The 23,937-nt window shown below is 48.0% G+C and overlaps 1 protein-coding gene across 1 annotated transcript in view; it reads right to left on the bottom strand.

Moving 5' to 3' along the window:
* Positions 1–591: 591 nt before the first annotated feature.
* LOC309336729 (carnitine O-acetyltransferase-like) overlaps positions 592–23,937 on the bottom strand; it is a 39,427-nt gene continuing 16,081 nt past the window's right edge. Inside the window, exons 4-14 of the mRNA XM_081852972.1 lie at positions 17,012–17,065; positions 13,811–13,976; positions 13,239–13,413; positions 11,875–12,053; positions 9,998–10,098; positions 9,106–9,225; positions 6,900–7,022; positions 5,365–5,500; positions 4,019–4,081; positions 2,755–2,892; positions 592–1,110 (exon numbers count right to left, since the gene is read on the bottom strand). Of these exons, the coding sequence (XP_081709098.1) occupies positions 883–1,110; positions 2,755–2,892; positions 4,019–4,081; positions 5,365–5,500; positions 6,900–7,022; positions 9,106–9,225; positions 9,998–10,098; positions 11,875–12,053; positions 13,239–13,413; positions 13,811–13,976; positions 17,012–17,065 (1,483 nt within the window). The 3' untranslated portion in view covers positions 592–882. The remainder of the gene's footprint in view (positions 1,111–2,754; positions 2,893–4,018; positions 4,082–5,364; positions 5,501–6,899; positions 7,023–9,105; positions 9,226–9,997; positions 10,099–11,874; positions 12,054–13,238; positions 13,414–13,810; positions 13,977–17,011; positions 17,066–23,937) is intronic.

The following is a 23,937-nucleotide window of genomic DNA, read 5'->3' as shown; positions in this document are numbered from 1 at the left end:
CTGTCAACCGTCCCTTATTTGGTGGGAAACTCAGTTATCCCAGCGCTGTGTCCCACTGTTCTTCCTTATTGATGATGTCCCTTAAATTTCCTGGGTTTCAAAGGAAGCAGCTCCTCTCCCTCCCTGCTGGCCAGGGAGGAGGGAGGCTCCAGCTGTGTTGCTTGGCTGAGTTGCTCGCCCAATAAGGAGTCTTAAGAATGACTGCAGGGTGGAGCTTGCATGCCTTTTGCCGATCAAATCGGCCACGTTGCCTGGGGACTCGCCTTTGCTCAGTGCTTCCCAGCGGAGAGGTGACAGTGGTTTTCCTTGCTGCATCCCCTTTGCCAGGTTGCTGTGCTGTGGGAACCACCGCTTGAGGCTTCGTTTGGCTGCTGGCTGGGCTTTCTGCCTTTGGCTCAGAAGTTGAACATACCTGTGCTTGGAAAATCCCTTATTTTGGCTGCTGATCCCTTATTTTCAAATCTGTAAGTGGACAGCTATGCCTGTGAGCCTACAGACAGTTGATCCATTTCATCAACACTGCTGAACCGCACCATGCATGTGTGTCCGCCATGTTCTTTTTCATTCCTCCCCGAACATGAAAGACAAGCATTTTCCTGAAAGAATCATTTATTTCATTATTCCACGTGGAAATAAATTAGATTTGGCTTCGAATTAAGACTTGTGTAGGGAAAAAAGCTGCTTTCCCCCCTCTGGAGTGTTACAAAGGGCATTCTGGATAAGGAAAGGCTAGAGGATAACAAGCTTTGGCACAAAGGGGTAGTAGAGCACAGATTTTTGGCCTGAGGTGTTTGGAATGATGGGTGGTAAGCGTTGGCCTGAGGCAGAGAGGATCTTCTCTCGGGTCCAAGGTGAGGAAACGTCGAGGTATGGAGTGTCTTCTCAAGGTCGCCTTTGATCGCTCCCAACTCCCCAGTTCCCCAGCAAAGCTCCCACATCATCCAGGGCTTTCTGGATGCTACCAGCCAGATGCTCAGCATTGGTCTCCTGGCAACAATTGAAGGCAGTGACAGCAAAGTTAACATGGGTAGGCAGAGGGTTGTAGCAGACAGCATAGCCGTCGGGGACCAGTGGCCCGTAGCACATCACACAATCCGTGCGGGCAGCTACCTGAGGGAGAAAAAATAAAATGTGATCAGCACATCATCACCATCCCTTGTTACTTCTTTTTCTTTAAAGTACTGGCTGTTTTTCCACATTAAGATGATGATGATGATGATGATGATGATGAGAATAATAATAATTTATTATTTATACCCCGCCCATCTGGCTGGGTTTCCCCAGCCACTCTGGGCGGCTTCCAACAGAACATTAAAATACAATAACCTATTCAACATTAAAAGATTCCCTGAACAGGGCTGCCTTCAGATGTCTTCTAAAAGTCTGGTAGTTGTTTTTCTCTTTGACATCTGGTGGGAGGGCGTTCCACAGGGCAGGTGCCACTACCAAGAAGGCCCTCTGCCTGGTTCCCTGTAACTTGGCTTCTCGCAGCGAGGGAACCTCCAGAAGGCCCTCGGCACTGGACCTCAGTGTCCGGGCAGAACAATGGGGGTGGAGACACTCCTTCAGGTATACTGGACCGAGGAATGACATAAACAACAATATTCCACAAACCACAAAGGAAGTAAAACAAACAAACAAAGGTCTTCACTAGCAAGCACCAGCCTCAATAGCAACACTCCGATTCATAAGTCTGTCTGGTGGAACAAACATGTTTTTTCCCACTTGGTGCAGGAAAAGTCTTGTGTCGGAGGAGCACCAGATTCAAATTCTCACTCAGCCATGAAGCGAACTAGGTGATGTTTGACCACTTCCTCTCAACTGAACCTTCTTCACAATATTGGTTAGAACAAGGGGAGGAAGGGAAGAGAATCTTAAATGTTGCCTCAAGCTCCATAAGGAAAAGGTATGACTAAATTGTAATAAGAATTGAGGTGGTGTTTTTTTTTTTTTTTAAAGGGATGTTGCTTGTCAGTCCTCCTGGGAAGAGCATCCCACAATCATGGTGCCATCACTGGCAAGGTCCTGCTCTGCACACCCACAGATTCCAAGAATGAAACCCAGAGCAGAATTTTTCCAGAAGGCCTTGGCAACCAAGGAGGTTCACGTGTGAGGAGGCGCTTGAAAAGTCACAACACAAGGGCCACAGCTCCGTGGTAAAAGGTCCCAGGTTGAATCCTTAGCCTCTCTGGGTAGGGTTGGGACAGAGCCCAGTTTGAAACCTTGGAGGGCCACTGCCAGTCAGTGTAGACCAGTGTTTCCCAAACTTGAGCCTCCAGCTGTTTTTGGACTACAACTCCCATCATCCCTAGCTAGCAGGAACAGTGGTCAGGGATGATGGGAACCACTGGACTGTTGACCAATGGTGAATATATACCACTTAATTTTTTTTTAAAGGAAATTGCTGTACATAAGTATTTTTTATAAATAAATGTCATTGGGACATATAATTAGGGACTCAAAGAAGGTTTAGATTTGATATCCCGCTTTATCACTACCCGAAGGAGTCTCAAAGCGGCTCACATTCTCCTTTCCCTTCCTCCCCCACAACAAACACTCTGTGAGGTGAGTGGGGCTGAGAGACTTCAGAAAAGTATGACTGGCCCAAGGTCACCCAGCAGCTGCATGTGGAGGAGCGGGGAAGCGAACCCGGTTCACCAGATTACGAGTCCACCGCATCAGGAGGATGAACGGAAGACGTAAAGGACTCTGATCTTCAGCTACACAGGAATGTGGAGGCCTAGCAAGCTCTACCTGTCCTGTGGAGAGTTTCCAGTGAGACGCCACAGCGTAGGAAGTGTCCATGAAAAGCTCCGGCACCCGGAAGCCATCGGCAATGGCCTCCAGCTTCATTCCCAGCAAATGGCGGTCGATGCCTTGCCCAGCCAGAGCCTGCAAGAGAATCAGAGGACAGAGGATTTCCCAGGGCTCAATGGGAAGCAGACTTCGTGATGACGCTGTTCCAAAGCACCCCCAAAGCTTGCATGCGTTCCAGACGCAGCTAGAGAAGGAATGGTTATCCAACAATGGTGTACACTTATATTTCTATAGCTTGATACCTGTGGGCTCTTGTTTTCTTAAAAAAGGAGCCTGGACTCGGGACAAGGCAAACCATGGTTTTCCTCCGCACTTTCCTTGGTGTTGCAATACTTGTGCTCTGTCACTACGGGCTGCTATTGTGCTGTTTGTTCCACCCACCTAAAAACAGCTTCTCCTGCAACCACCACCATGTCATCACAGGGTGTCAAGAGGAGCTTTAAATATATCTAAGATGTCACAGTTGGAGATTGACAACCTACAATCTTTTGGAAAGGGTGCGGAGAAGAAATCAAATCAGAAAAACAGCACAGGCAAAATAATTTAAACACACTTCCTGTAGCACTGTGGAGCTGGTCTAAATTCCTTTCCCCCTTGCTCCCACCCACCAAACCCTTTTTGTTCTTTTCAAATACTGTAAGAAGGGATCCAGTCAAAGATTGACTGTTTCATCTAATTATGCCCCAATTGTCACCTGCAGTTCCGCAGGGCTCGGGCCTACATGGAGCAGGCTTTTCTTTTCTTTTTTAACACACACAAAATCAGGCCTTCTTTCACTCAGTGCCAGATTAGTTCCCAACAAGAAACACACTTTATGTGTTTTTAAAGGAAGAATCCTGCTGCCATTTTGACTTGTAGCAGAATTTCCAACGATGAGCTTCCCATTCGCTACCAACAGGAACTGCAGAACTCCTCACTGAGTCCCTTGTTTGTCGTTTACATTTTTGTAATCTCACTTTTCAGACGATTTGTGTATCCCACTGCCGCTCACATCAGTTAGAGAAAGAGAGCGCATGCATGGCAACGGTCTTGCAGGCTAAATAAAAATACAAGTCGCACAAAGAGAAGGAAAGGGTCAGGGGAAAAGCAGAGAGGGGAAATTAGTCATTCAAAGTGAGCTGTAAAAGCCGGCAGTACGTAAGTGCTTCCTGTGTCTATTCTTTATGCAACCAAGCGACTGCTGTACAGGGGATTTTGTTACCTGCTCTGTGAGGGTGCTGTGAACCTCGACTGCTTTCTTCAGCAAAGACAATCTTTCCGGAGCCTAGTGTGCAGAAGAGGAGGAAATGGATCACAGATGGAGGGCAGGAAGTTCCAAGTCTCTCTCACACAAATAATAATAATAATAATAATAATAATAATAATAATAATAATAGGTGGCATTTGCCTATTGACATTATTATCATTGCAGTGGTACCTCGGGTTGAGAACTTAATTTTTGTTCAGGAGGTCTGTTCTTAACCTGAAACTGTTCTTAACCTGAAGCACTACTTTAGCTAATGGGGCCTCCTGCTGCTGCCGCGCCACTGGAGCACGATTTCTGTTCTCATCCTGAAGCAAAGTTCTTAACCTGAGGTAATATTTCTGGGTTAGCAGAATCTGTAACCTGAAGTGTCTGTAACCCAAGGTGCCACTGTATTTATTACTAGGTTATACTCAGAACAGACCCACCCTGAAATAAATGAAAGTAACTAAGTTAGGTCCATTCATTTGAACACGTCTACCCTGCGTAAAATTTAGTTGAATATACCATCCAATGCATTAGATTTCTTATCCGCCCTTCACCATGAAGTGGCAGGGTGGCTTACAACAACAACAACAACAAAAACACAATTCACAAAATAAATTGTAGTCAAGAGAATAGTCTGGGACCTAAATATATATGTATCTTGGATGTCAAAGGTCAGGGGTGAAGAAGGGCGTCTTTTGCAAAACTGCGTACGGTTTTTACTGTGTTTCTATATTTTGTTGCGAGGCTGCCTGGAGTGGACGGGGTACACATGATATTATTTATTATTATTATTAGATAATGAAGGTGTCAGATGCACCTCTGGGGGTGGGGATTCCACAACTTAGGGTCTGCCACAGAGAATGCCCTCTTTCCAAGACACCACAACTCCCCAAATTCAAGGCAGTGGAATCATCTGACAATCCATCTCTCTTTGCAGGGAACTCTGGGAATTGTAGCTCTGTGAGGGGAAGAGGGGTCTCCTAACAACTATCAGCACCCTTAGCAAACTACACTTCCCATTGGTTCCCTCTCTGAGAGGGCCGGAAGCCATGGCCATTGATGATGTGTTATATAAATAGGCCTGAAATGCACAGTGTTAGTGTGGCCTAGTCTCCCAGGTGCATAGCTGTCAACGTTTCCTCTTTTTTTAAAGGGAAATTCCCTTATTCTGAATAGGATTCCTCACAAGAAAAGGGAAAAGTTGACAGCTATGCCCAGGTCCTGGTTCAACACTCTAGCCACAACTCATCATATCCAAAGTTACTGCGGTCCACTCTTGTCTTTTCAAGCCTCCTTAGGAAACAGGGGCTGGATACCTGACAGTCGTCGTCAGCCATAGCTCGGACAAAGGCCAGTGCAGCAGAGGTAGTGGAGCGAATGGTCTCCGTCCGGCCGCGGTGGAAGCGACGGAGAGAGGCCGACTCGGCGGTTGCGCACAGCTCCCCATGTGCCCTAAGGGAGGCACAGCAGTCAGGCACAACGACACAAACACACAGCCCTTCTGCGCAATGCACACAACCTGCCCTTCCTCAAATGAACAATTCCACATACCGCATTTTTCGCTCCATAACACGCACTTTTTCCCTCCTAAAAATTAAGGGGAAATGTGTGTGCATCTTATGGAGCGAATGCAGGGGGGAGGCAGGCAGGAAAAGCCCCCAAGAGCCATGCACAAGCTCCGCGAGGTTCTTCCCCAGGACGGAGAAGGGACTGACGCGGCCAGTCAGTCCCTTCTTCCTCCTCGTAGAAAAGCCCGCAGGAGCCGCACGCTCCTTAAAGGGTGCGTGGCTCCCGTGGGCTTTTGCAGGAGGTGGGGCTTCTGCTGGGAGAGGCTGTGCACGGCTAAGGAAGCCGAGACAGCGAGCGGGATCCATCCTGCTAGCTCTCTTGGCCTCTGCCATAGCCGCGCGCACCCTCTCCGACGGCTAAGGAAGCGAGCGGGGTCTCAGCTTCCTTAGCCGCGCACAGCCTCTCCCGGCCAGAGAGGCTGCGCGTGGCTATGGCAGAGGCCAAGAGAGTGAGCGGGATGGATCCCGCTCGCTGTCTTGGCTTCTTTGCTCTTTGGGGCTGGGGGGGGGGGGACCCAGGCTGCCCGGGTTTCCCTGGCAGCCCTGAGAAGTTCTGGGAGAAGCGGACAGGCTTCATATTTTTTTTCTTGATTTCTCCCTCTAAAAATTAGGTGTGCCTTATGGTCCGGTGCGCCTTATGGAGTGAAAAATAACACAAAAAAAACACAAAAGCACATTATTCCGTTTAGCCTTAACTTGCACCTCTTCCTGGAAAAAACAGGACAGCACATTCCATTTAACATTCCCTAAAGCCGGCTTCACTCCAGGATAGCTCAAGTTGGCGTGAGCGTGGTGCTGATCACGCCAAGCTTGCAGGATCGATCCCTGTTTGAGACAGCTAGTTGGGACTAGATGAACCTCAAGGGTCCTTTCCACCTCTACAATTCTATAATTCTACCTGTGAAGGGACACGGGTGGCGCTGTGGGTTAAACCAAAGAGCCGAGGCCTTGCCGATCAGAAGGTCGGCGGTTCGAATCCCCGTGACGGGGTGAGCTCCTGTTGTTCGGTCCCTGCTCCTGCCAACCTAGCAGTTCGAAAGCACATCAAAGTGCAAGTAGATAAATAGGTACCACTCTGGCGGGAAGGTAAACGGCGTTTCCGTGCGCTGCTCTGGTTCGCCAGAAGCGGCTTAGTCCTGCTGGCCACATGACCCAGAAGATGCACACCGGCTCCCTCAGCCAATAAAGCGAGATGAGTGCCGCAACCCCAGACTCGGCCACAACTGGACCTAATGGTCAGGGGTCCCTTTACCTTTCTTTACCTGTCAGGGCAGTCACCTCACCTGTAATAGGCTAGCTGCAGTGCCACCTGCAGGACAGAGTCTGGGCTCAGCCTTAGGCGTTTGAGAAGCTCCTTGCCAAACCCGCAGTAAGTGAAACAGCTGATGTCCAGGTCGGTGATGAGTCTGTGATAAAAGAGAAAAGGGAGACAGACTGATTAGCCAACAACCCTCAGCTGCAACTTACAGCCTGCCTGCCTGACTACACACCCCCTTGCTATGCCAGAAACTATGTACCTTATCCTACCATCTTCCAAGGCCAGCTTTAATGCCACAGTGCAGCATCGTAGAATCTTCACCCAGTGCAAAATTCCGCCGCTAGAATTTTGCGTCAGTTGTGCTTTTTCTGCACCCAGAACCAAATGGGTTTCTGGTACGAAACTTCAAAGCTCTGAACCCTTTGGGACCAGGTTTCGCCCATAGCAGCCCAAGACCCCTGAGAGCCACAATGCTGGTAGACTAGATGGACAACAATCAAACTTGGGAATGATAGATAGATAGATAGATAGATAGATAGATTCTTTATTGTCATTACACAAGTGCAACATTGCACAAGTGCAACGAAATTGGATGCCATCCCTTAAAAACAACAAAAGCAAAACAACAACAACAACCAAACAAACCACATTCAAACTTGGGAATGACCCAAAATGATAAAAGGGTATGTGTGAATTTTTATTTTGGGCGGGGGGAGGAAAGTAAGCGGGCAGGGGGAGGGAGGGGAGATGTTGATAGGAAGATGTTTTTTGCCCCTTTCTCACAACATTAGAACTCCAAGGAAGCTGGATGTGGGAAGATTTGGGACAGGGTCTCTGCCGTGGGACCATATTCACCCAGTGCTTTTCAAACTGCACAGGCTCACAGTGGAGTACAGGGTCAGATTTAAGGTGCTGGTCTTGACCTTTAAAGTCCTTCACGGCCTAGGACCCTCATACCTACAGGACTGCCTCTCCCAGTATGCCCCACGGAGAGCCTCAAGGTCCATAAATAGCAACACCCTAGTGGTCCCGGGCCCTAAGGAAGTTAGATCAGCTTCAACCAGAGCCAGGGCCTTTTCAACACTGGCCCCGGCCTGGTGGAACGCTCTGCCTCATGAGACCAGGGCCCTGCGGGATCTGATTTCTTTCCGCAGGGCCTGTAAGACAGAGTTGTTCCGCCTGGCCTTTGGCTTGGAGCCAATTTGATTCCCTCCCCCTCTTTCTTTTTTCCTTTCCTTCTCCTCCTGTGATGAGGCTACATTTTAATATTTTAATGTTTCAATATTTTAATGTTGTATTTTAATTTTGTTTTTAAGTTGTAATCATTCAACTTGTTTTTATTATTACTTGTAAGCCACTCTGAGCCCGGCCTTGGCTGGGGAGGGCGTGGTATAAATAAAAATTATTATTATTATTATTATTCGGGGAAAGGAAATACTTTTTTCACACAGCACATGGCTAAACGATGGTAGTCGCTCCCACAAAAGGCAACGATGGCCAAGTTGGATGGCTTTGAAAGAGGATTAGACAAATTCATGGAGGGTAAGGCTATCCATGATTTTATTTTTTATTTTTTAAAATTGAATTTATATACTGCCCTATACCCAGAGGCTATGATAAACCACCTTCTGAATACTGGGGAGAGCACTGTTGTGCTCAGCTCCTGCCTGTGAGCTTCCCATGGGCATTTGTTTGGTGCCTTTCAAAACAGGATGGCAGACTAGATAGGCCTTTGGCCTAATCCAGCCGTGGATTCTTCTGTTCTCGTGGAAGAGGGCTGCTTCCTGTGTTCCTAAGAGGCCTCTGTTGCACATCTCTGGTAAGTTGCAGCTTCCCTTTCATATGCAAATGGAGGTGGCGGATAGCAAACAGAGGGACACATTGTACAGCGCCAGCCTCCCTCGCTCCGGCTTAACCTCATCTCAACCTGCCCCTAAAAAACATCTGTTTGGTACAAAAGAGCACTCTGCTCCCCTTGCGACAACCAGGTCTCTGTGACTCAGAAGCTGAGAGACAAGGCTTAATGGGGAGAAACAAGAATCACTGTGTTCTCTGTTGCAGGGAGCTCTGAATGAAAACCCAACACAAGGAGCAAGATGGACCTGGTTTTCACACTAGGAAACACGCAAGAATGAGACCACAGCATTGTCTCCAATTTGGCTGTGGTTTTCCTCCTTCTGCCCAAATCCCACTCTGATTGTGACACCACTCTCAAACACACACACACTCACATGTCCAGGTTCTGTTTGGCGTGTTCGATGTCGCGTTTGATTTCTGGAGTGAAACAGAAGTAGAGCTTTTTGGGCAGCTGCAGAGGTATCAGTGGGGCGCGGACTGGGACAGGATCTTTGCTGGCATTTGGGGAGGAGAGAGAGAGAGAGGAAAAAATGCATTAAAAAGAAAGTGATGGGTTAAAGACCCACGTTTGATAGCGAGACAAACTCCCGATATTGTTGGGACTTCAGATCCCATCGGCATCCCAGGAGAAGCCCAGTTCACATTATGACTACAACCACCGTCAATAACGTCTTAAATTCAGCATATGAGGTACTACAAACCTTCCAAATATCCAGACTGGTATACACACAAAACTGATGTCTATATGAAGTATGTTCAAATGTAGCCAGGACTGTGAGTTCCTCAGATCATTGCATAATGGACAAAAAAATAGTTTAAAAAAGGCTTTCTAAAAACAGGAAGTTCCAACTCCCATCTTTCATCTGCCTCCCAGTGTTGAAGAACACAGGAAGTCCTCCCCTTGCACAGGGCAGCTTTCGACAAAAGAGGAACCAGTGCTGGGTACGCAATATTTATTCATTTTCATATGAAACTCAAGAGCTGCCCTCTGAGGACCCTTTAACAATCTCCCCTAGTTTTTCTGTTTTTACTTCCAGACCTTTACATCTCTAGCAGTGCACCTCCCTAATCCTGTGATATATTAAGGCTCCTAAACTTCCTCACAGTAATTTTTAAGAGAGCTGGAGCACCCAACATCTTTAGAACAATTTCTAAAAACAGAAATATGCTTGTCTCTTCCTCAGTATCACCACTGCACAAAACCTTCTACTGGACCTGAATCTGACGAGCCCCACATCCCTTCCGCGCTCCTGGTAAGGGCATTACCAGTAGTCAAGGACGTGGTCTATGATGGTGGCGATTGGTTGTCCTTCAGCAACAGCTTGTTCATAAAGCACCCCACAGGAGCCATCTTCTCCCACAATAAACTGGGAGCATGGGGTGGGGAGCAAGAGAAGGCAAACATGTGGAAAGAAAAGACAAAGAGAGAGAGAGGGTGTGATAGCCAGAAAGGACTTACGAGAGCTTCCATCTTGAAACAGAGGCAAGGAACCTCTGCCCCCTTGGGATGTTTCTGGACTACAATTCCCATCATCCCTGACCACTGGCCTTGCTGCTTGGGGTTGATGAAAGTCACTCTCCAACAACATCTGCAAGGCCAGAGGTTTCTTCACCTTTGCTCAATGAGTCACAGCAGGCAATTATTATTATCTACATTGTCAACACCTAATTTTGGATCCTGGCCTTGCCCATCCTCAGTACACAGTCCCGATAAGGTTTCTTACAAGGGCTGAAAAAGTTTCCCCACCCCTGGGATACAGAATAGGTAAAGGCAAAGGTAAAGGACCCCTGACAGTTCAGTCCAGTTGCGGACGACTCTGGGGTTGCGGCGCTCATCTCGCTTTATCGGCCGAGGGAGCCGGCGTGCAGCTTCCGGGTCATGTGGCCAGCATGACTAAGCCGCTTCTGGCGAACCAGAGCAGCGCACGGAAACGTTGTTTACCTTCCCGCTGGAGTGGTACCTATTTATCTACTTGCACTTTGACGTGCTTTCGAACTGCTAGGTGGGCAGGAGCAGGGACCGAGCAATGGGAGCTCACCCCGTCCTAAGTTCTGTGTCTTAACCCACAGCCCCACCCGCGACCCTAATGGAAGGATAGAAAAGTATTAAATAAATAAGTGTGATGACACCAAGTGGAAATGGTATAGTACACCTTTAAAAAGGCTTGGGTTTCCTCATACCAAACCACTCTGGCCATGCATCTGACTGGCTATGTTTCCCCATAAGAACCACAAAAGCAACGATCCAATTCTTTCCTGCTTGCTGCTTGCTTCTGCATTTATTTAAGTACAGCCTTTGCTTAGGGTGTCTCCAAACTGCCAAGTATTTTGCAGGAGAGAGCCAAGCACATACAGGAGGGCAACCCAGTCAGATGGGCAGGGTAATACTACTACTACTAATAATAATAATAATGGAATAGGACGTCCCTATTTTCATCAGAGTGGGACACGGGTGGCGCTGTGGGTTAAACCACAGAGCCTAGGACTTGCTGATCAGAAGGTCGGCGGTTCAAATCCCCGCGATGGAGTGAGCTCCAGTTGCTCGGTCGCTGCTCCTGCCAACCTAACAGTTCAAAAGCATGTCAAAGTGCAAGTAGATAAATAGGTACCGCTCCGGCGGGAAGGTAAATGGCGTTTCCATGCGCTGCTCTGGTTCGCCAGAAGCGGCTTAGTCATGCTGGCCACATGACCCGGAAGCTGTACGCTGGCTCCCTCGGCCAATAAAGCGAGATGAGCGCTGCAACCCCAGACTCGGCCACAACTGGACCTAATGGTCAGGGGTCCCTTTACCTTTATTTTTATTGGATAAATATTGGGTATGCCATTTCCAAGATTCTTTGGAGGAAGCCACGACTGGGATGATACTGCTTTTAATGTACAGTGCAGAAGGAGCCTTAGTTGCTTCCCTCCTTCTCCAAAAAAAGCACGACAAAAATAATGCTACCCTTTTATGTGGCACCCTATAGATGCTCTGCCTTGTGAGCCCTTCCCTACCTGAACCAAGACATGGGGGTGGCGGGGGGAGGGGAGAGAAAGGGAGCTCCACTTTCCAAACACCTCTAGTCTGACCACAGCGGCGGTGCCTCCTCCAGGCTTTCAAAAGGAGTAGCCTCCCCCCCCCTTTACCCTGAAGTCGTCCTCACCTGCAGAGTCTTGTCGAACCAGCGATTGCCGCTATTTGAGTAGCTGCCTCCGCCATGCAGCATCTGTGCCGCCAGACGGCTGCTCGCTAGCGCATCCGAGACTTTCAGGACGGGGGCGTCCAAGCAGACGGTGAAGAGGCTGCGCTGAATGGCACGGGCCGAATCCCGGTTCAGCTTGTCTGGTGGCAAGGAGGGAGAGGAAAGCAAAACACGAAGGTTATGCCAGCGCTGCGGTGCAGCAGAGAAGGAGTGTTGCGCTCGCAAGCTGACCAATGTGTTGTTTTGAAGAAGCGGCCCACCAGAGAGTGCTCTTCACGCTGGCCTGGTGTAGACATGAATGCTTGACCCCTTGCTAACTTTCTTAGCCTCCACAGTTAAGTGTCTGGGGAGGTCTCGGAAAACTGGATTAAGAGCACGCTATCACATGTAGGTGTGGGGGACTCCCTGGTCCTGAATGGGGCAACAGAAGGACTCACAGCTGTCCATGGAGGCGCAGGTTAATTCTGTGTCCAGGACAGATGTTTACCAGCTCCACCTGGTACGCAAGCTGAGACCCTACCTGCCCGCGGACTGTCTCGCCCAAGTGGTGCATGCTCTGGTTATTTCGCGCTTGGACTACTGCAATGCGCTCTACGTGGGACTACCTTTGAAGGTGACTTGGAAACTGCAATTAATCCAGAATGCGGCAGCTAGACTGGTGACTGGGAGCGGCCGCCGAGACCATGTAACACCGGTCCTGAAAGACCTACATTGGCTCCCAGTACGTTTCCGAGCACAATTCAAAGTGTTGGTGCTGACCTTTAAAGCCCTAAACGGCCTTGGTACAGTATACCTGAAGAAGCATCTCCACCCCCATTGTTCAGCCATTGAGGTCCAGCTCCGAAGGCCTTCTGGCGGTTCCCTCGCTGTGAGGTTACCAGGCAGAGGGCCTTCTCAGTAGTGGCACCCACCCTGTGGAACGCCCTCCCATCAGATGTCAAGGAAATAAGCAGCTATCTGACTTTTAGAAGACACCTGAAGGCAGCACTGTTTAGGGAAGTTTTTAATGTTTGATGTTTTATTGTGTTTTTAATATTCTGTTGGGAGCCGCCTAGAGTGGCTGGGGAAACTCAGCCAGATGGGCGGGGTATAAATAATAAATTATTATTATATTATTATTGCCAGTGTTATAAGAATTTTAAGGTCTTAGATATATAATAAATGTTCATAAATGTACCAAGCAAACACATACATAAATATATAAACCACATGCCTGGAGCAGCACAAATGGAATAATAATAATAATAATAATAATAATAATAATAATAATAATAATAATTCTATAGCTGACCCAGTCTCCCTACAGCATGCACACACAAAGATACCTCTCATGAGAGTGGTATAGGCCTGTCCCCACGTGTGTCGGTGGTCACTAGTCAGCACTCCCAGGGGCTCCTTATCGGTCTTCCAAGACTGCGCACGGATTCGCTGGAGCTGCCAGTGCAGCTGGTCGACCGTGAGAGGCGTCCCGTCGCTGTTGTACACTTCAAGTTGGAAGAACTGCAGGAAGCATAAAAAGCACCATCTTGTAGTAAGGTTTAAGCTTACTGGGAAACAATATAAACAGTGGTACCTCGGGTTACAGATGCTTCAGGTTACAGACGCTTCAGGTTACAGACTCCGCTAACCCGGAAGTAGTATCTCGGGTTAAGAACTTTATTTCAGGATGAGAACAGAAATCGCGCGGTGGCAGCGGGAGGCCCCATTAGCTAAAGTGGTGCTTCAGGTTAATAACAGTTTCAGGTTAAGAACAGCCTCCCGCTGCCGCCACGTGATTTCTGTTCTCATCCTGAAGCAAAGTTCTTAACCCGAGGTACTATTTCTGGGTTAGCGGAGTCTGTAACCTGAAGCGTCTGTAACCCGAGGTACCACTGTATAGCGGGACAGCGATAGTTACCTGGAAGTTGCGGACTACTGTGATGTAGGTGGGGGGTCTTCGGCCGGGTGGAGGCAGCAAGACGGAATCGTGTTTAGGCCCTGGAAGTCTGCACGAGGCAAAGATGCGGGAATATTGCTCCATACAGAGAGGGTAGCCTCGGGAATATTCGACTAACAGGGTCTGGCTGGCATGAAGGGGGGAAAGAGGGATAAACAAGTCAATGGCCTTCAAATCTCAATCTGTAAGGTTGTTGCTGCTGCTTTGGGCAGTAGAGGTGATATGGGGTGTGTTTTAGACAAGACAGTCCACAAAAGCTTATGCCACAATACAGTGGTGCCTCGCAAGATGAAATTAATTCGTTCCGCGAGTCTTTTTGTCTTGCGATGTTTTTCGTTTTGCGAAGCACGGTCCGTCGCAACTGTGCCTCTTCAAGCGGCTTTAGGAAAAAAGCGAACAAACTCGTAAGACGTTTTCATCTTGCGAAGCAAGCCCATAGGGAAATTCGTCTTGCGAAGCGACGCAAAAACCGAAAAACCCTTTCGTCTTGTGCGTTTTTCGTTTTGCGAGGCATTCATCTTGCGGGGCACCACTGTATACGCGTTAGCCTTTATCGTCACATATATGCTCTTGAGGACCACTTCTTATTTTATTTAACAAATTTATAGAGTGTTTCACAGCAGAAAGCCGCCAAGTTGAAACACCAAGTTCCAAAAGCCACTCTAAAAACGATACAGCCTTCTTTAGAAGTTCTAAAAACAACAGAATTTTTTTTTCTTTCAGCTACACAGTTGCTCCATAAATGACTGGGTCACCCCTTGGGGAAACGCTTTTTTCAACAAAAATGTCTATTGTAGTCACCTAAATATCGAAATGCCTACCGTATTTTTCGCCCTATAGGACACACTTTTTCCCCTCCAAAAATGAAGGGGAAATGTGGGTGCTTCCTATGGGGCGAATACAAGCTTTTGCTGAAGCCTGGAGACCTCCGGAGAGTCGCGCAGAGCTGCCTGCTGCATACGAAGCTCACCTCTGAGACACGGAGTACTCTCAGCAGTACCACATTATTAGGAGCAGTTTCCAGGCAGGGATGTACGGGGCAAGGCAATCCCTGAGATATACCCAGGTCTCAAGTTGTTTGGGCTTTAAATGTTAAAAGGACCTCAAGGAACTGACCCAGCCCTGCAATCATCCTCTGAGGACCTTTTATGTGTGCCTCCTCCATGAGAGGTCCGGAGGGTGGCAACACGAGAACAGGGCCTTTTCTGCAGTGGCTCCCCGCTTGAGGAATCCTCTCCCTAGGGAGGCTCAGCTGGTGCCTGAGGAGATTTCACCCCTCCCATACCCAATAATCTCCTGATCATCTCCTGAGGTCTCTGCTGACTCTACAGAGAGGAGGAGCAATGTACTGCTCTCTACTTAATTAGTCAAGTGAGTGAATATCTGTGTGAGAGAGAGTCAGTCAGTGTGTCGGAGAGAGAGTGCAAGAGATCGTGTTTATAGATAAGATTGCTGCTAAAAGCAGCTGCAGGCACTCAGAGTATAGCATTGATTTATGCTCAGAATATTTAGCTCTGTATATAGTTTTGTATCATAGTTGTAGTTATAGAATAAAAGGAGGATACTTTACAGAGCTGCTCTCCGAGTGGTTTATACTCTGCAAGACTCTGCAAAACGCTGCTGCGCAACGACTGTATAATTGAGACAGTGAATCCGGTGCTCTCAGCTCCAAGCTGTGAGTCCACAGCACTGTGACCTGTTCCTGTGAGAAAGGAGGTCTCTGGCAGTGCTACCCAGCTCGCCTAGCCCAGTCGGGGTTGAGGTGCATGAGTCCAGTTGGTACACTGGCTCAAGGGCGATGCTGACATCGGTTATGGGCCCAGTCATCTGACCAGTCGTTGTTCCAGTGCCATCATTATATATCTTTAGGTGCCAGGCAAAAACTTCCCTCTAGAACCAGGCCTTTGGACTTAGTTTAAAGTTTAATCTTAATCGTCCGTTAAGAGTTTGGGTGTAATCTTCGATACCTCCCTCTCCATGGAGGCGCAGATTGCAGCTATAACAAAGGCGGCATTTTTTCATCTCCGCCAAGCTAAGCAGTTGGCTCCTTACCTCTCTCGCCCTGACCTAGCCACTGTGATCCACGTGACGGTCACCTCCAGACTGGATTATTGTAACTCGCTCTACGTGGGGCTGCCCTTGAGACTGACCCAGAAACTCCAGCGGGTGCAGAATGCCGCAGCGAGACTCCTTACGGGGTCTTCGCTTAGAGATCACATTCATCCGGTGCTATACAAGCTGCACTGGCTCCCGGTGGAGTACAGGATCAGGTTTAAGGTGCTGGTTTTAACCTTCAAAGCCCTATACGGCCTAGGGCCCTCGTACCTACGGGACCGCCTCTCCTGGTATGCCCCACAGAGGAACTTACGGTCTTCAAATAAAAACACCTTGAAGGTCCCAAGCCACAGAGAGGTTAGGCTGGCCTCAACTAGAGCCAGGGCTTTTTCGGCTGCGGCTCCAACCCGGTGGAACGCTCTGTCACAAGAGACAAGGGCCCTGCAGGACTTGACATCTTTCCGCAGGGCCTGCAAGACAGAGCTGTTCCACCTGGCTTTTGGTCAGGGCGCAGCCTGACTCCCTCCTTTGGCAATCTTTACAAGACTTTAGTTTATGGTTGCCATCAATTTTGATTTTAATTCATTTTATAATGTTTTATAATGTTGTACTGTTTTAGTGTTGTTAGCCGCCCTGAGCCCGGCTTTGGCTGGGGAGGGCGGGATATAAATAAAATTTATTATTATTATTATTATTATTATTATTATTATTATTATTAATCTGTGGCCTTTTAGAAGCAGGCAATATGCTTTTAATGTATTTCTCCTCCCCTTGGTTTTAATTTATCTAAGTGAGGTTTTGGTTTGTTTGTTTGCCTGGTTGTACAGCCGAGGTACTAAATTCTTCTGGGTTAAGCCCAAGGGAAGCCCCACATTGAGTATGTTGCAGTAATCCAGTCCTGAGGTTGCCAGTGTCAAGACCATAGTGGCAACAGCCATAGCTGTCTAATGCACAGCCAACAGCGCCCTGAAACAGTAGACTCTCCTCTCACACTCACACACACACACACCTGAAGATACCCTATGTTTACATCTCACACCAGCAGGTTGTGTCCTGCATGTGACACTCTCCCTATACTTCCTGATTATGTCAGTCCAGAATACTCACTGGTCAATCTTTGCCTTGAAATCCAACACGCCAGCAATGAGCTTTGCAGCAAACCTACATGAGGGAGAGAGAAAAATAAAATCTTAGGTTAAACGCTTCATAGAGAAACCTCAAGCTCCAGTATTCATGCACCACGGGTCCTGGGCTGCACAATACCCCTTAAACACGCTAAAATAGATTCCCTACTTAATAAAATCATTGCCTTTGTTATTATGACTGACCAACCAAAAGGGGGAAAAGATTGAGGAAGAAAGCTTCCAATTTCTCAGGAGCTCTTCATCAAGCTAAGCTGGGTGATCCTTATTATTTTTATACTTTTTAGAAAAAGTAATTATTTTTCAGTGTGAGAGTGAAGCAGTGGTCAGCAACCTTTTTCAGCCATGGGCCTTTTTCAGCCACTGTCCCTCAGACCTTGTGGGGGCCAGACTATATTTTTTGGAGGGAGATGAATGAATTCCTATGCCGCACAAATAACCCAGAGATGCATTTTAAATAAAAGCATACATTCTACTTAGGTAAAAACATCAGACAGGCCCCACAAATAACCCAGAGATGCATTTTAAATAAAAGGACACATTCTACTCATGTAAAAACATGCTGATTCCCGGACTGTCCGTGGGCCGGATTTAGAAGGCGATTGGGCTGGATCTGGCCCCCAGGTCTTAGTTTGCCTACCCATGGAGTGAAGCATGCCTCCAGTTATAATTCAGGAGCAGGGAAGTGTGATTCAGATCTAGAAAGTTTGGGAAACAAAGCTTATCTGTGCTTTATGCACAACTATGTGTTTCAGAGCTTCAGAGAGCAGAATCACACTTTCCTTCAAAACTCACCAGAAGAGTGAGGAAAACGGTTGTTTTTATTTCCACACAGAGAGATTTTTTGAACAAAGAGACATGTTTTTAAGGACTGTATTTATACCTTACTTTTCAAGGGGGTAAAGCATTTACTGATCAGCTCACAACATAGCTGAGCTAGTATAAATACAATTTTAAACCCATGTACCTTCTCAGCCTCTCTTTAGAATTTTGAATTTAAATATTCAATTAGGAATAATTATTACATTGCCCAGGTAATGTTTAATGGTGGTGTTGTAAAATTCACAAAACTATAATTATGCTAAATACAAAAGAGAGAGCTTGTAGCACCAGATTAGAACCAAGACTCCTTGATCAGAAGTCAAATACCAGAGCACAGGTTTTTAATCACTAAGAAATCTATGTAAGGGCACCAGATATGTCCCATATCTTTCTATAAACAGGTTTATTTACATCATAAATTAAGTCCTACTACCATTTTGATCTGCAGACTTGATCTGCAGTCAAATTCTCTACCACTGAGCTAAATGTGGAGAAGCCATCTCTGTGCCACCACTGATCTTATTTTATACCACTGTTCATGAAAACCATGATACCCACCACAAGTTATTGGAGAAAGCAGGATGGTGGCAAACCAGAAACAAATTCCTCTAAAAAAGGGGGCACCCGGACTTGAACCAGGGACCTCTTGATCTGCAGTCAAATGCTCTACCGCTGAGCTATACCCCCGGCACATAGGCTTGTCTGCCCAGCAAGCCTTCTTATGGATACTGGTTTTGCCGCATAGTTCTCCTACTGTGTACTTATGACTAATGGCTTTAAATGCTCTACCTACAGGAAACTCTAATCTTCTTATGTCTTAGTATATATCAAAATTGTAAGGCTGTCATCAGGCTGCAGTTTATATGGCCAACCAGCAGAGGGCCACACAAACTGCAGTGTGAAAACAAGAGCAGGTGGGCAGCTCAGGCAGGCTGTCAGGGTGTAGCCCAGGCAAGACACAGAGGAATAGGCAGGACAGACTGAGCCTGCTGCTGCTGCCTCACAGCTTTCTCCCTTCCCCTCTTCCTCTGCCAGCAGCAGCGGCATGTAGTAAAAAGAGGAAGGTCTAAGCTGTGCCATGCTCCCCCTGCGACCACAACTGGTGGGATGAGGAGAGGACCCCCCACTGCCACAGAAATTGATAGGGGAAAACCTCTGGATCGTGAAATGCAGGCTTCCTTCTCTCAGTAGTAGGGGCAATGAAGGTGAGAACTCACTAAATGCTGGCTGTGGGGCATGCAGGGAGCTTGACATATCTGTGTGGTGGCAAGACCGTCGGGTTGGTCTATGCCACATGTCCGCTTTTGGTCAACAGCATCAATCTGCGGTGTTGGAAAGTAGACAGAGTAATGGAGTTTGCCCTGAACTGCCTCAGCATCTGCAACTACATGTCAGAAGACGGCTGGCAGATTGGATGAAGTATGATCACTGCAGATGGTGACAGCAGACACGAAATTAAAAGACGCCTGCTTCTTGGGAGAAAGGTGATGACAAACCTAGACAGCATCTTATAAAGCAGAGACATTACCTTGCTAACAAAGGTCCGTATAGGTAAAGCTATGGTTTTCCCAGTAGTGATGTATGGAAGTGAGAGCTGGACCATAAAGAAGGCTGATCGCCGAAGAATTGATACTTTTGAATTCTGGTGCTGGAGGAGACTCTTGAGAGTCCCATGGACTGCAAGAAGATCAAACCTCTCCATTCTGAAGGATATCAGCCCTGAGTGCTCACTGGAAGGACAGATTGTGAAGCTGAGGCTCCAGTACTTTGGCCACCTCATGAGTAGAGAAGACTCCCTGGAAAAGACCCTGATGCTGGGAAAGATGGAGGACACAAGGAGAAGGGGACAAGAGAGGACAAGATGGTTGGACAGTGTTCTCAAAGCTACCAGCATGGGTTTGACCAAACTGTGGGAGGCAGTGGAAGACAGGAGTGCCTGGCGTGCTCTGGTCCAGGGGGTCACAAAGAGTTGGACACGACTAAACGACTGAACAAAACAAATGGATATGGAATGTTGGTGAGGTGTAAAAGGAGGGGAATTTGCAAGGGGTGGTGGGTTTTGTTGACACTTCCATTCCACCTTAAGGAACAAACATGGGATTGTTACGTGTCACATGTCTGTTTACATTCCAGCACAGTATGCCTGGAACTTCCGTTGTGTGTATAGCTTTTGCTTTTGTTTCTCTCTGAGAGGACATGGCAGAGAGAGGACATATTTCTTTGTCCTGATTTATGATTAATAAATCTGTAGTTGTAGTATGCTTCCACAAGCCTTACGCCTATTCTGTGTACACAGTTCTATCAGCTGATAGCGTGCCCTGGCTTTGAAGCCCGGGTGGCTGATTTATGTCGGAGCAGCGGCGATGGTCTTTGCACCGGGAAGACTGGAAGGAGACGGTCCAGCCGGGGCTAGCCAGCTGGCCTCCCGGCCCTCTGCATGCTGACAGGTTTGGCAGGGGGTAGTGGATGGGTGGGGATGGTGAGCAATGCGAGCAGGGGCACAGTCTCAGTTACATCGTATTCCACTAAACCTATCTATGAGGCTGCCCACTGCAAGCTATTGCGGAAAACAAGGTCTGGCAACACCTGGAAATACATTCCTATATAAAAAGAGGGGGCACCCGGACTTGAACCAGGGACCTCTTGATCTGCAGTCAAATGCTCTACCGCTGAGCTATACCCCCGGCACATAGGCATGTCTGCCCAGGAAGCCTTCTTATGGATACCAGTTTTGCCACATAGTTCTCTACCATGCACTTTTGACTAATGGTTTTAAACGCCCTACCTACAGGCAACTCATTCCACATCAAGGTTTCTACTGCGGAATAGTAAAAGGTAAAGGGACCCCTGACCATTAGGTCCAGTCGTGACCGACTCTGGGGTTGCGGCGCTTGTCTTGCCTTATTGGCCGAGGGAGCCGGCGTACAGCTTCCGGGTCATAGAATCATAGAATCATAGAGTTGGAAGAGACCACAAGGGCCATCGAGTCCAACCCATCAGAGCACTCCTGGCATATGGTTGTCAAGCCTCTGCTTAAAGACCTCCAAAGAAGGAGACTCCACCACACTCCTTGGTAGCAAATTCCACTGTCGAACAGCTCTTACTGTCAGGAAGTTTTTCCTAATGTTTAGGTGGAATCTTCTTTCTTGTAGTTTGGAACCATTGCTCCGTGTCCGCTTCTCTGGAGCAGCAGAAAACAACCTTTCTCCCTCCTCTATGTGACATCCTTTTATATATTTGAACATGGCTATCAGGTGGCCAGCATGACTGAGCGGCTTCTGGCGAACAAGAGCAGCACATGGAAACGCCATTTACCTTCCTACCGGAGCAGTAGCTATTTATCTACTTGCACTTTGATGTGCTTTCGAACTGCTAGGTTGGCAGGAGCAGGGACCGAGCAACGGGAGTTCACCCCGTCGCGGGGATTCGAACCACCGACCTTCTGATTGGCAAGTCCTAGGCTCTGTGGTTTAACCCACAGCACCACCCGCGTCCCGCAAATCTCTGTCTTGCAAAGTGTTCTAGAGCAGAGTCAACTCGCACAGAGGCCGCAGCTTTAGGCCCAACAACAATCCCCTGCAAAGTGATTATTACATGTGAGAACCCTACCTGAACTTCTTCTAGTGGCACATGGCTGGGGAAGATCAGTAAAGGCAGGCAATGTTTTTTTTTTTACCACCACTAATCTTTTTTCATAGTACTGTATATAGTAAAATAGTAAGGATGTCACCAGGCAGCAATTTGAATGGTCACCAACAGGTGGCCCCATGAACTGCAGTGTGAGAAGAGGACAGGAACCTGGCAGCTGAGGGAGGCAGGCGATAGTAAGCAGCATCTCAAATTCCTCATGTCACCGGTGGGGAGGAGAGGAACGAGGGGGGAGATAATAATTCTCCCATTCGTCCTCCTGCCCTGCTGCTGTTGGAAGCAAGAGAAAAAAGCCTGCCATTTAATACACAGGCTTCTTTCTTTCAGCCGTTGGGGGAATGAACATGAGACACCACTTTCCTACACTGTGCCACTACCTACTGATCAAATGTTGATGCGCCATGCAATGCGCCAAGATCCCTGCCACCTCTCCCTCTCAGGAAACAGCAGTGGCCTGCAATGCTGGGAAGCTGGGAGATCAAGGCAGAACCAGCTGCACCTCCCCACCAGCCCCTTTAAAAAATGGGGGCGGGTCACATCTGGGTTTGGAGCAATGTGCAGGGTTGTGCACATATTGGACGCGCATAAAATGGTTGCAGCCTCTATTTCCTTAAACCCGTCTACCAGGTTACCCACCACAAGCTATTGGAGAAAGTGAGGAGGTGGCAAACCAGAAACAAATTCCTCTAAAAAAGAGGGGGCACCCGGACTTGAACCAGGGACCTCTTGATCTGCAGTCAAATGCTCTACCGCTGAGCTATACCCCCGGCACATAGGCATGTCTGCTTAGGATGCCTTCTTCTGGATACTGGTTTTGCCACATAGTTCTCCTACTGTGTACTTATGACTAATGGCTTTAAATGCTCTACCTACAGGAAACTCTGATCTTCTTCTGTCTTGTTGTTGTTATTGTTTAGTCATTTAGTCGTGTCCGTCTCTTCGTGACCCCATGGACCAGGGCACTCCTGTCTTCCACTGCCTCCCGCAGTTTGGTCCAACTCAGGCTCGTATCTTCGAGAACCCTGTCCAGCCATCTCATCCTCTGTCGTGCCATTCTTCTTCTGCCCTCCATCTTTCCCAGCATCAGGGTCTTTTCCAGGGAGTCTTCTCTTCTGATGAGGTGGCCAAAGTATTGGAGCCTCAGCTTCACTCTTCTGTCTTAGTATATATCAAAACTGTAAGGAAGTCATCAGGCTGCAGTTTGTATGGCCACCAGCAGAGGGCCACACAAACGGCAGTGTGAAAACAAGAGCAGGTGGGCAGCTCAGGCAGGCTGTCAGGGTGTAGTTCAGGCAAGACACAGAGGAATAGGCAGGACAGACTGAGCCTGCTGCTGCTGCCGCCCCCTCCTCACAGCTTTCTCCCTTCCCCTCTTCCTCCGCCAGCAGCAGCGGCATGTAGTGAAAAGAGGAAGGTCTAAGCTGCGCCATGCTCCCCCTGCGACCACAACTGGTGGGGTGAGGAGAGGACTCCCCCCACTGCCACAGAAATTGATAGGGGAAAACCTCTGAATCATGAATTGCAGGCTTCCTTCTCTCAGTAGTAGGGGCAATGAAGGTGAGAAGTCACTGAATGCTTGACATATCTGTGTGGTGGCAAGACCGTCAGATTGGTCTATGCCACATGTCCGCTTTTGGTCAACAGCGGCAATCTGCGGTGTTGGAGAGTAGACAGAGTAATGGAGTTTGCCCTGAACTGCCTCAGCAGCTACTACGGCATGTCAGAAGATGGCTGGTAGATGGGGTGAACTATGATCACTGCAGATGGTGACAGCAGTCACAAAATTAAAAGACGCCTGCTTCTTGGGAGAAAGGTGATGACAAACCTAGACAGCATCTTATAAAGCAGAGACATCACCTTGCCGACAAAGGTCCGTATTGTGAAAGCTATGGTTTTCCCAGTAGTGATGTATGGAAGTGAGTGCTGGACCATGAAGTAGGTTGATCGCCGAAGAATTGATGCTTTTTAATTATGGTGATGGAGGAGACCCTTGAGAGTCCCATGGACTGCAAGAAGAACAAACCTATCCATTCTGAAGGATATCAGCCCTGAGTGCTCACTGGAAGGACAGTTCGTGAAGCTGAGGCTCCAACACTTTGGCCACCTCATGAGAAGAGAAGACTCCCTGGATGTTGGGAAAGCGGGAGGGGATGACAGAGGACAAGATGGTTGGACAGTGTTCTCGAAGCTACCAGCATGAGTTTGACCAAACTGCGGGAGGCAGTGGAAGACAGCAGTGCCTGGCATGCTCTGGTCCATGGGGTCAGGAAGAGTCAGACACGACTAAACAACAACAAATGGATATGGAATGTTGGTGAGGTGTAAAAGGAGGGGAATTTGCAAGGGGTGGCGGGTTTTGTTGACATGTACATTCCACTTTAAGGAACAGACATGGGATTGTTACGTGTCACATGTCTGTTT

The sequence above is a fragment of the Podarcis erhardii genome (assembly GCF_964252035.2).
Source record: "Podarcis erhardii genome assembly, chromosome: 2".
NCBI lineage: Eukaryota > Metazoa > Chordata > Lepidosauria > Squamata > Lacertidae > Podarcis > Podarcis erhardii.
The sequence above is the reverse complement of the archived record's forward strand: the minus strand, read 5'-3'. Positions and strand labels throughout refer to the sequence as shown.